Source organism: Tachyglossus aculeatus, chromosome 8 (genome assembly GCF_015852505.1).
Source record: "Tachyglossus aculeatus isolate mTacAcu1 chromosome 8, mTacAcu1.pri, whole genome shotgun sequence".
NCBI lineage: Eukaryota > Metazoa > Chordata > Mammalia > Monotremata > Tachyglossidae > Tachyglossus > Tachyglossus aculeatus.
In genome coordinates this window covers 1,160,505-1,172,082 of record NC_052073.1, presented here as the reverse complement: position 1 = coordinate 1,172,082, position 11,578 = coordinate 1,160,505, and the positions used below count along the sequence as shown (strand labels likewise).

The window sequence follows — 11,578 nt, the reverse complement described above, 5'->3', positions numbered from 1 at the left end:
AGTCAGAGGTCATGGGTTCGAATCCCGACTCCGCCCCTTGTCAGCTGTGTGACTTTGGGCAAGTCACTTCACTTCTTTGGGCCTCAGTTCCCTCATCTGTAAAATGATAAATAAATTACAAATATGTACATGACCACGGGTCAGTCCTGTGTCACCTTAGCACTTGGGATGTTCACCCTTTATTCACCCGTCCCTCAGCCTCACAGCGCTTATGTACATATCCTTAATTATTTATTTATTCATTCAATCATATTTATTGAGCGCTTACTGTGTGCAGAGCACTGTACTAAGCGCTTGAGAAGTACAAGTCGGCAACATATAGAGATGGTCCCTACCCAACAAAGGGCTCACAGTCTAGGAGGCGGAGACAGACAACAAAACAAAACATGCAGACAGGTGTCAAAATCTTATTAACGTCCGTATCCACCTCTAGACTGTAAGCACGATTGTGAACAAGGAACGGGCTATCGAGTCTGTTATATTGTTGTGGGCAGGGACTGTGTCTGTTTGTTATATTGTACTCTCCCAAGCACTTAATATAGTGCTCTCTGCACATAGTAAGCACTCAGTAAATACCACTGACATTGATTTCCCAGGCCCTGAGGTCTCGGGTCAGCATTGGGATAAGGAAGTGCTCTACAACCCAGGAGTCCTTTATTTCTGGGAGACACTAGACAACTTTTTTATGGTATTTGGTAAGAACGTGCTTGGGAGAGTACAATATAACAACCAGATACAGTCCCTGCCTACAACAATATAATATAACAAAGTCGATAGCCACGTACCCTGTTCACAGTCACGCTTACAGTCTAAAGGTGGATACGGACATTAATATGATTTTGACACCTGCCTACATGTTTTGTTTTGTTCTCTGTCTCCCTCTTCTAGACTGTGAGCCCGTTGTTGGGTAGGGACCGTCTCTTTATGTTCCGCCTTGTAATAATAATAATAATTTTGGTATTTGTTAAGCTCTTACAATGTGCAAAGCACTGTTCTAAGCACTGGGGAGGATTCAAGGTGATCGGGTTGTCCCATGTGGGGCTCACAATCTTAATCCCCATTTTACAGATGAGGTAACTGAGGCACAGAGAAGTTAAGTGACTTGCCCAAAGTCACACAGCTGACAAGCGGCGGAGCCGGGATTTGAACTCATGTCCTCTGATTCCCAATCCCAGGCTTTTTTCCACTGAGCCACGCTTCTTCTCAAGGGCTTAGTACTACATACACTAAGCTCTGGGATAGATTCTAGAAAAGCAGGATGGCATAATGGATAGACCACGAGCCTGGGAGTTGGAAGGTCATGGGTTCTAATCCCAGTTCTGCCCCTTGTCTGCTGTGTGACCTTGTCTGCTGTGTGACCACTTTACTTCTCTGTGCCTCAGTTACCTCATCTGTAAAATAGGGGGTTGAGACCGTGAGCCCCATGTGGGACAAGGAACTGTGTCCAACCCCATTTGCTTGTATCCACCCCAATGCTTATTACAGTGCCTGGCACATAGTAAGCACTTACCAAATACCATAATCATTATTATTATTATTAGCTAATCAGGTTGGACACAGTCCATGACCCACGTGGGACCCACAGCCTTACATAGGAGGGAACGGAGGCACAGAGAAGTGAAGTGACTTCCCCAAGGTCACACAGCTGACAAGTGGCGGAGCTGAATTAGAACTCAAATCCTCTGACTCTCAGGCGCATGCTCTACCCCCTAGGCCACACTACTTCTCAAGAGGAAGAGACCTTGAAACGGGAGCCTGGGCATGCCAGGGAAGCGGGAACAGGTCATGGGCACATCTTTTGCTCTTCTCCCTTCTTCCCACCCCACGGCACTTACGTATATATCTGTAATTTTATTTATTTATATTGAAGCCCGTTTACTTGTATTGCTGTCTCTCTTCCCCACTCTAGACTCTGTGCTCGTTGTGGGCAGGGATTGTCTCTCTTTATTGCTGTATTGTACTTTCCCAAGCGCTTAGTACCATGCTCTGCACACAGTAAGCGCTCAATAAATTTGACTGAATGAATGAATTCGGCAGCACATATACTAGAGTTGGAACGATACAGAGAAGATTAGCATGGCCCTTGTGCAAGGATTACTCGATTTTATTTGTACTCATTTATTCTATTTATTTTATTTTGTTAATATGTTTTGTTTTGTCGTCTGTCTCCCCCTTCTAGACTGTGAGCCCGCTGTTGGGTAGGGACCGTCTCTATCTGTTGCCAACTTGTACTTTCCAAACGCTTAGTACAGTGCTCTGCACACAGTAAGTGCTCAATAAATATGATTGAATGAATGAATGAATGGATGACAGCACATTCATGAAGAGTTCTATATTAAGCACTTAGTACAGTGCTGTGCTTATAATAATAATTATTATTATAATTATGATATTTGTTAATCCCTTACTATGTGCCAAACACTGTTCTAAGCGCTGGGGTAGATACAAGGTCAGCAGGTTGTCCCATATGGGGCTCACAGTCTTAATCCCCATTTTACAGATGAGGTAACTGAGGCACAGAGAAAAAAAATAATAATGGCTAATAATGATGGCATTTGTTAAGCGCTTACTCTGTGCAAACCACTGCTCTAAGCGCTGGGGAGGATACAAGGTGATCAGGTTGTCCCACGTGGGGCTCCCAGTCTTCATCCCCCATTTTACAGATGAGGTCACTGAGGCCCAGAGAAGCGAAGTGACTTGCCCAAAGTCACACAGCTGACAATTGGCGGAGCCGGCATTTGAACCCATGACCTCCGACTCCTGAGCCTGGGCTCTTTCCCTTGAGCCACGCTGCTTCTCTACGTGCTGCTAAGTGCTTAGCACAGTGCTCCGCCCCCAGTAAGCACTCAATAAACACGACCGAATGACTGACTCCCTCCTCCGTCCAGGATGACTTTCCTTCCCTCTTCCGCCATGGTGGGGGACAAGAGTCATCATCATCATCATCATCATCATCATCATCAATCGTATTTATTGAGCGCTTACTGTGTGCAGAGCACTGTACTAAGCGCTTGGGAAGTCCAAGTTGGCAACATATAGAGACGGTCCCTACCCAACAGTGGGCTCACAGTCTAGAAGGGGAAGACAGAGAACAAAACCGACTGAGCCCCCTTTTTCCTCTCCTCCTCCCCATCCCCTCCGCCCTACCTCCTTCCCCTCCCCACAGCACCTGTATATATGTTTGGACAGATTTATTACTCTATTTATTTTACTTGTCCATATTTACTATTCTATTTATTTTGTTAATGATGTGCATTTAGCTTTAATTCTATTTGTTCTGACGACTTGACACCTGTTCACACGTTTAGTTTGGTTGTCCGTCTCCCCCTTCTAGACTGTGAGCCCGTTGTTGCCGACTTGTCCTTCCCAAGCGCTTAGTCCAGTGCTCTGCACACAGTGGCTCAGTGGAAACAGCCCGGGCTTTGGAGTCAGAGGTCATGGGTTCAAATCCCTGCTCTGCCAGTTGTCAGCTGTGTGACTTTGGGCAAATCACTTAATAATAATGATGGTATTTATTAAGCGCTCACTATGTGCAAAACACTGTTCTAAGCGCTGGGGAGGTTACAAGGTGATTAGGTTGTCCCACGGGGGGCTCACAGTCTTAATCCCCATTTTACAGATGAGGTAACTGAGGCCCAGATAAGTTAAGTGACTTGCCCAAAGTCACACAGCTGACAAGTGGTGGAGCCGGAATTTGAACCCATGACCTCTGACTCCAAAGCCCGCACTCTTTCCACTGAGCCACTCTGCTCCTCAATCAATCAATCAATCGTATTTATTGAGCGCTTACTATGTGCAGAGCACTGTACTAAGCGCTTGGGAAGTACAAATTGGCAACATATCGAGACAGTCCCTACCCAACAGTGGGCTCACAGTCTAAAAGGGGGAGACAGAGAACAAAACCAAACATAATGAATGAATGAATGAACGAACAAACGAATGAACGAACGGATGGATGGATGGATGAATGAATGAATGAATCAATCAATGAATGAATCAATCAATGAATGAACGAATGAATGGATGAATGAATGAACGAATGAATGGATGAATGAACGAACGAATGAATGGATGAATGAATCAATGAATCAACGAACGAACAAACGAATGAATGCATGCATGAATGAATGAATCAATGAACGAATGAATGAACGAATGAATGAATGAATGAACGAACGGATGAACGGACGAATGAATGAATGAATGAATGAATCAATCAATGAATCAATGAACGAACGAATGAATGAACGAACGAACGAACGAACGAATGAATGAATGAATCAATGACCGAACGAATGAATGGCTGAACGAATGAATCAATCAATGAATGAATCAATGAACGAACGAACGAACGAATGAATGGATGAATCAATGACCGACCGACCGAACGAATGAATGAATGAATGAATGAATGAATGAATGAACGAACGAATGGATGAATGAATGACTCAATGAAGGAACGAATGAAAGAACGAATGAATGAACGAACGAACGAACGAACGAACGAACGAATGAATGAATGAATGAACGAATGAACGAATGAATGAACGAACGAAGAGCGGCTCTCCGCGGTTCCCCCCCGCGGCCACCAGGGGCCGCCCTGGCGGGCCCCTCGGCGGGGCCGGCGGAGCCCGACGCTCTTCCCGCGGCGGGCCGGCGTCTGATTGGCTGCCGGGCGCGTCAGGCCGGGCTGTGATTGGCCCGCTGTCAGGTGCCGAGCCCGTCGGGAGCCGCTGCGCCGCCGCCGGCCGCAGAAGGAGCAGCAGCGGGAGGAGGAGGAGGAGGCCGGCGGCCAGCGGGGGCTCAGTGTCCGGGCACTGACCACCCACCCACCCACCCACCGAGGCCGGGCCAGAAAGATGGTCAACGCCTCGGGGGACACGACAAGGTCAGCGCCAAGAGCAGGCTCAGTCCCCGGAGGGACGGGGCCGGCTTGGGGGGGGCCCTGTGGAGGATGCATGAGATAATAATAACAACAACAATAATGGCATTTTTAAGCGCTTACTCTGTGCAAAGCGCTGCTCTAAGCGCCGGGGAGGTTACAAGGTGATCGGGTTGTCCCACGGGGGGCGCGCAGACTCAATCTCCGTTTTCCAGATGAGGCCCAGAGAAGTGAAGTGACTTGCCCAGAGTCACCCAGCTGACGGTTGGCGGAGCCGGGATTTGAACCCACGACCCCTGGGTCCAAAGCCCGGGCTCTTTCCACTGAGCCACGCTGCTTCTCATTTTGTACCCAGTCATTTTATAGGTTTATATATTATCAGCGCCGGGGCGGGCGTGGGATTGAGCGGGGATCAGGGGGCCGAGGGGGCAGTGCCAAGCCCCCTCCTCCCCCTCTTACCTCCTTCCCCTCCCCACAGCACCTGCATATATGTATATATGTTTGTACGGATTTATTACTCTATGTATTTTATCTGTACATACTTATTCTATTTATTTTATTTGGTTAATATGTTTTGTTTTGTTCTGTGTCTCCCCCTTCTAGACTGTGAGCCCACTGTTGGGTAGGGACCGTCTCTAGGTGTTGCCAACTTGGACTTCCCAAGCGCTTAGTACCCCCTCCTCCCCCCCACTTACCTCCTTCCCCTCCCCACAGCACCTGCATATATGTATATATGTTTGTACGGATTTATTACTCTATGTATTTATTTTATTTGTACATATTTATTCTATTTATTTTATTTGGTTAATATGTTTTGTTTTGTTCTGTGTCTCCCCCTTCTAGACTGTGAGCCCACTGTTGGGTAGGGACCGTCTCTAGATGTTGCCAACTTGGACTTCCCAAGCGCTTAGTACAGTGCTCTGCACACAGTAAGCGCTCAATACCCCCTCCTCCCCCTCCCCCCCCTCCACTTACCTCCTTCCCCTCCCCACAGCACCTGCATATATGTATATATGTGTGTACGGATTTATTACTCTATGTATTTATTTTATTTGTACATATTCTATTTATTTTATTTGGTTAGTATGTTTTGTTTTGTTCTCTGTCTCCCCCTTCTAGACTGTGATCCCACTGTTGGGTAGGGACCGTCTCTAGGTGTTGCCAACTTGGACTTCCCAAGCGCTTAGTACAGTGCTCTGCACACAGTAAGTGCTCAATAAATGCGATTGAATGAATGAGATCAGTGCTGGGGCGGGTGTAGGACTGAGCGGGGATCAGGGGGCGAAGAGGGCAGTGCCAAGGAGCTGGTCAGTCCCTTGGGGGGACATGAGATCAGCACCGGGGCGGGCATGGGGGGGACCGGGTTCCAGTAGGCCTTGGGGGTGAAGGAACGAATGAAGGAAGGAATGAAGGAATGAAGGCTTTGGAGTCAGAGGTCATGGGGCTGACCATGGGGCTGGTCAGTCCCTGGGGGGGGACATGAGAGCAGCACCAGGGCTGGGGTGAGATTGAGTGGGGATCAGGGGGTCGAGGGGCTGGTCAGTTCCAGGGGGGACACTACAAGCTCAGCACCAGGGTGTGCGGGGGTCAAGGGGCTGGTCAATTCCAGAAGGACCCGACGAGATGAGTGCCGGACCCTGCGTGGGACTGAGCGGGGCAGGGCCCAGGGGCTGGTCAGCTCGTGGTCAGCGCCGTGGGGCGGGAAGGTGAGGAAGGCCTATTGTTTGGGGAGCACGTTCCCTGTGGCCGTGGCAACCAGTGCCAGCGCAGGCCTACCTGCGGGCACTGTCGCGCTGCCCGTATTTATCAGCGTGGCTCGGTGGAAAGAGCCCGGGCTTGGGAGTCAGACGTCGTGGATTCTAATCCCGGCTCCGCCGCTTGTCAGCTGTGTGTCTTTGGACAAGTTACTTCACTTCTCTGGGCCTCAATTCCCTCATCTGTAAACTAAGGATTAATCAATCAATCAATCGTATTTATTGAGCGCTTACTGTGTGCAGAGCACTGTACTAAGCGCTTGGGAAGTACAGTTGGCAACATATAGAGACAGTCCCTACCCAACAGTGAGCTCACAGTCTAAAAGGGCTCAAAGACTGTGAGCCCCATGTGGGACAACCTGATTACCTTGTATTCCTCCCTCCATTGCTTAGAACAATGATTGGCACATAGTAAGCGCTTAACAAATGCCATTATTATTATTATTATTATGTATCGGGGCCGGACCCGCCCCCCATCCAGGGGCAGTGGCCACCAGGTCCCCGGAAGAGCCAGGATCCAACCCCAGCCTTGGGGCCACAGCGAGGAAGCAGGTCTGCGCCTCCCATAAGGATAAGAATTATGGTATTTGTTAAGCACTTACTACGTGCCAAGCACTATTCTAAGTGCTGGGGTAGATACAAGGTAATGGGGTTGTCCCACTTGGGCCTCACAGTCTTAATCCCCATTTTACAGATGAGGTGACTGAGGCACAGAGAAATTAAGTGGCTTGTCCAAGGTCACACAGCAGACAAGTGGCAGAGCGCGGATTAGAACCCAGGTCCGCTGACTCCCAAGCCTGTGCTCTTTCCATTAAGCCACGCTGCTTCCCTGGATGCACCCTGGAGCCTCTCCCGGCCGCTTCCACTGCCCCCATTTGGGTTTCCATGGTCGGGGTTGGAGCTGGGGTTGGGGCCAGGGCGCAGACCAGGTTTGGGGGCTGAACTGGCTGAGAACCGTGGCTCCGGAGCAAGGCGGCCGGGGTAGGGGCCTGGGGATGAGCCCCGGCTCATTCCTTCATTCCTTCAATCATATTTATTGAGTGCTTACTGTGTGCAGAGCATGTACTAAGCGCTGGGAAAGTACAATACAACAATAAAGAGTGACATTTCCCCCCCACAATGAGCTCACAGTCTAGAGAAGCAGCATGGCTTAGTGGAAAGAGCACAGGTTTGGGAGTCAGAGAACATGGTTTCTAATCCCCACTCTGCCACTTGTCTGCTGTGTGACCTTGGACAAGTCACTTAACTTCTGTGGGCCTCAGTCACCTCATCTGTAGAATGGGGATTTAGACTGTGAGCCCCACATGGGACAGGGACTGTGTCCAACCTGATGACCTTGTATCTACCCCAGTGTTCAGAGCAGTGCTTGGCACGGAGTAAGCGCTTAACAAATACTGTAATAATAAGTGTCGTGGGGCTGGGAGGAGGGGAGAGCGAAGGGAGCAAGTCAGGATGACGCAGGAGGGAGTGGGAGATGAGGAAAAGCGGGGCTTAGTCTGGGAAGGCTCCTTGGAGGAGATTGCGGCTGAAGTGCCCTCTCAGCCCAGCCCCGGCCACCTGAGGACATCCACTTGACTGATTGCTGTTGGGTAGGGACCGTCTCTATATGTTGCCAACTTGTACTTCCCAAGCGCTTAGTACGGTGCTCTGCACACAGTAAGCGCTCAATAAATACGATTGAATGAATGAATGATTGGCCGGAAGCATTGTAGTGCCTCTGCCTGGCTGTGTTCCTCAGGGACCCCTCCAAAGGCTGGGTAAGGAAAGACCGGGCAAACAGTGGGGGTCTTCGCAGTTGCAGGAAGGGACGCGGCCCAGGCCATGACGCCAGCGACCCGCCTCATGGCTGCTGGAGTAAGGCAGACTGGTGGGAGGGCTCAGGTGCTTCGTATTTTCCGGCCCCACCCCCTGGTTTTGGGGGTTTTTTGTAATGGCTTTTGTTAAGTGCTTACTAAGAGAAGCAGCGTGGTTCAGAGGAAAGGGTATGGGCTTTGGAGTCAGAGGTCATGGGTTCAAATCCCTACTCCGCCACTTGTCAGCTGTGTGACTTTGGGCAAGTCACTTCACTTCTCTGGGCCTCAGTTCCCTCATCTGTAAAATGGGGATGAAGACTGTGAGCCCCACGTGGGGCAACCTGATCACCTTGTAACCTCCCCAGCTCTTAGAACAGTGCTTTGCACATAGTAAGCATTTAATAAATGGCATTATTATTATTATTATGATGTTCCGGGTACCATACTAAGTGCTGGGGTGGATACAAGCTAATTAGGTTGGACACAATCCCTGTCCCACATGAGGTTCCCTGTCTTAAACCTCATTTTATAGATGAGGGTAACTGAGTCACAGAGAAGTAACTCACCCACGGTAGATAAGTGCGGTTGGAACCCAGGTTCTTCTGACTCCCAAGCTGATGCTCTATCTTCTTCTCAGTGCTGTTGTAGTAGCAAGAGTATTTATTAAGCAGCTACTGTGTACAGAACACTGTACTAAGCACTGGGAATTTGACACGCTTCCCTGTTCCTCCGGGGTTTTACAATCAGTGCGTTTACGTGGAGAGAAGGGATTGGGAAAAGACACACCAGAGTGATGAAACATTAAAACACAGCACAAATAGATGCACAAAACAGGCTCAGAGTCTCTGCAGGAACAGATAATAATAATAATAATAATGGCATTTATGAAGTGCTTACTATGTGTAAAGCACTGGTTCTAAGCACTGAGCACTGTCAGATGAGTCCAAGAGCCAGCGGGAAGATGGTGCCAGAGGTGGGGACCCTCGGTGGCGGGAAGGAAGCACCGGTTACCGTGGTGCTTTTCTCGGCAGGGTTGGAGGTGATATTGCCCAGTGAAGCGCATGAGTTCGTTGTGGCAAGGGGGTAAGGGAGAGGGGCATGACAGCGCTTGGTACAGGGCCTGGCACATAGTAAGCACTTAATAAGTACCATTAAAAAAATATTGATCTTACCTCCTTCCCTTCCCCACAGCACCTGTATATATGTATATATGTTTGTACATATTTATTACTCTATTTATTTTATTTGTACATATCTATTCTATTTATTTTATTTTGTTAGTATGTTTGGTTTTGTTCTCTGTCTCCCCCTTTTAGACTGTGAGCCCACTGTTGGGTAGGGACTGTCTCTATATGTTGCCAATTTGTACTTCCCAAGTGCTTAGTACAGTGCTGTGCACATAGTAAGCGCTCAATAAATACAATTGGTGATGATGATTAAAAAAATATTGGGCCCTGAAGTCACCCTCATTCCTCAATTTATCTCCCTCCTCAATGGCAGAAGACCTGTCGTGCCCCTCTCCCTCACTCCCTTGCCACAACTCTAGCTCCTGGGAGCCAGAACTGCTGCTCTTTCCTTTTGTCACCGAAAGGATTAGCCCCCTCATCCTCATCCATTCCCCCCACCAATGCTTAAGCTACCCTGCAGTGTTCCTGTCACCTCCCTCCCCTTCCTTTCCTTCCCTCTGCCCCCTTCCCCTATGGCTATGTCAATCAGTCACTCAATCAATCATATTTATTGAGCCCTTACTATAAGCAGATGACTGTACTAAGCGGTCGAGAGAGTACAGTGCAACAGAATTAGCAGGCAAGTTCCCTGCCCATAATGAGCTTACAGTTTAGAAGGGGAGACAGACATTAATTTGAATAAATCTGTATTTCATAATATATGATTTAAAGATACGTACATAAGCACTGTGGGGTTGGGAGTGGGGAGAATATCAAATGCCCAAAGGTCACAGGTTGAAATGCATTGACAATGTAGAAGGGCAAGCGAGCTGGGGAAAAAAGGAGACTTAATCGGGGAAGGCCTCTTGGAGGAGATGTGACTTTTGACATCCTGGCGTCTACCCCAACTCCCTCCTTCCACACCTTCCTCCTTTCCTTCCTCCTCCCCTCCATCCTTTCTCGCCTTCCTCCCTTCTCCTTCTCTCCCTTCTTCCATCCATCCGTCCTTTCCCCCTCCTCCTTCCATCTGTCCCTCCCTCCACGCTCCCCCTGTCCCCCCACTCCAGGGACTGGAGCTGGGGGGTCTGTGCCCTGGGCTAATCGGACCCTGACTTTTATGCAGAGCGCGATGAGTGGCCCCTCCCTGGTGGCATGTGGTCGCTGACAGCCGGCGAGGGTGAGAGAACGGCCCCCCGCTTCTTCCTGGGAGCTGGAGATGAGGGGCTGGGAGCCTGGGGAGCAGGCATGAGGACACAGGACAGTCAGCTTCTCGAAGACCAGGATGAGGAGGAGGAGGAGGAAGAGGAGGAGGAGGTGGTGAGCATCAGGAAATGAGGGGGGAGCCGCGGCGGGGCCCCTCACAGGACCACCTCCCCGGTCACCTCGCCACCTGGAGCTCCGGCCCCAGGACTCCCTACCACTTTAGAGGGGACACCCCACAGCCGGGAGCAGCCTGAGCGCCCACCCTCGTGCCCTCTCCTGAGCGGGGAGGTCGTGGGATTGGGGGATTTGGGGCCCGGGTATCCCCTGACAGCGGGCCCTCCCCAGCCCCCAGAGCCCCAGATCGTGGTGGGCATCTGTGCCATGACCAAGAAGTCCAAGTCGAAGCCGATGACCCAGATCCTGGAGAGGCTGTGCCGCTTTGACTACCTGACTGTGGTCATCCTGGGGGAAGACATCATCCTCAATGAGCCTGTGGAAAACTGGCCGGCCTGTGACTGTCTCATCTCCTTCCACTCCAAGGGTGGGTACCGGACTGGTGGGCCAGGAGGTCGAGGGGCTGGAGACCGGGTGGGGGCGGGGGGGGAAGGAAGGTGGCCGGCCACCCGACTGTGGTCATCCTGGGGGAGGGCATCGTCTTCCACGATCCCGTGGAGAACTGGCTTCAGCTCCTTACGCTCCGAGCGTGGGTCCTGGGTCGGGAGTCAAGGCCCTGGAATGCTGGGGGTAGAGGCGGCACGGAGCAGGTTGTCAGCCCCGATC

At 50.2% G+C, this 11,578-nt stretch overlaps 1 protein-coding gene and 1 non-coding gene across 9 annotated transcripts in view; both read left to right on the top strand.

The window, feature by feature from the left end:
* The first annotated feature begins 2,024 nt into the window (after positions 1–2,024).
* On the top strand, positions 2,025–2,128 carry LOC119931904. Its single transcript, XR_005452206.1, has one exon. It is a non-coding gene; the product is annotated as a U6 spliceosomal RNA (small nuclear RNA).
* A 122-nt stretch (positions 2,129–2,250) lies between these two features.
* Positions 2,251–11,578, top strand: part of PPIP5K1 (diphosphoinositol pentakisphosphate kinase 1) — a 34,614-nt gene continuing 25,286 nt past the window's right edge. For 7 of the 8 annotated variants that reach the window (XM_038750120.1, XM_038750119.1, XM_038750115.1 and 4 more), the window contains exons 1-3: positions 4,846–4,888; positions 10,719–10,912; positions 11,144–11,339. In XM_038750120.1, coding sequence (XP_038606048.1) covers positions 10,748–10,912; positions 11,144–11,339 — 361 coding nt within the window. In that variant the 5' untranslated portion in view covers positions 4,846–4,888; positions 10,719–10,747. Of the gene's footprint in view, positions 2,266–4,845; positions 4,889–10,718; positions 10,913–11,143; positions 11,340–11,578 lie in introns of those variants that run through there. The other variant, XM_038750113.1, reaches the window with a different exon arrangement.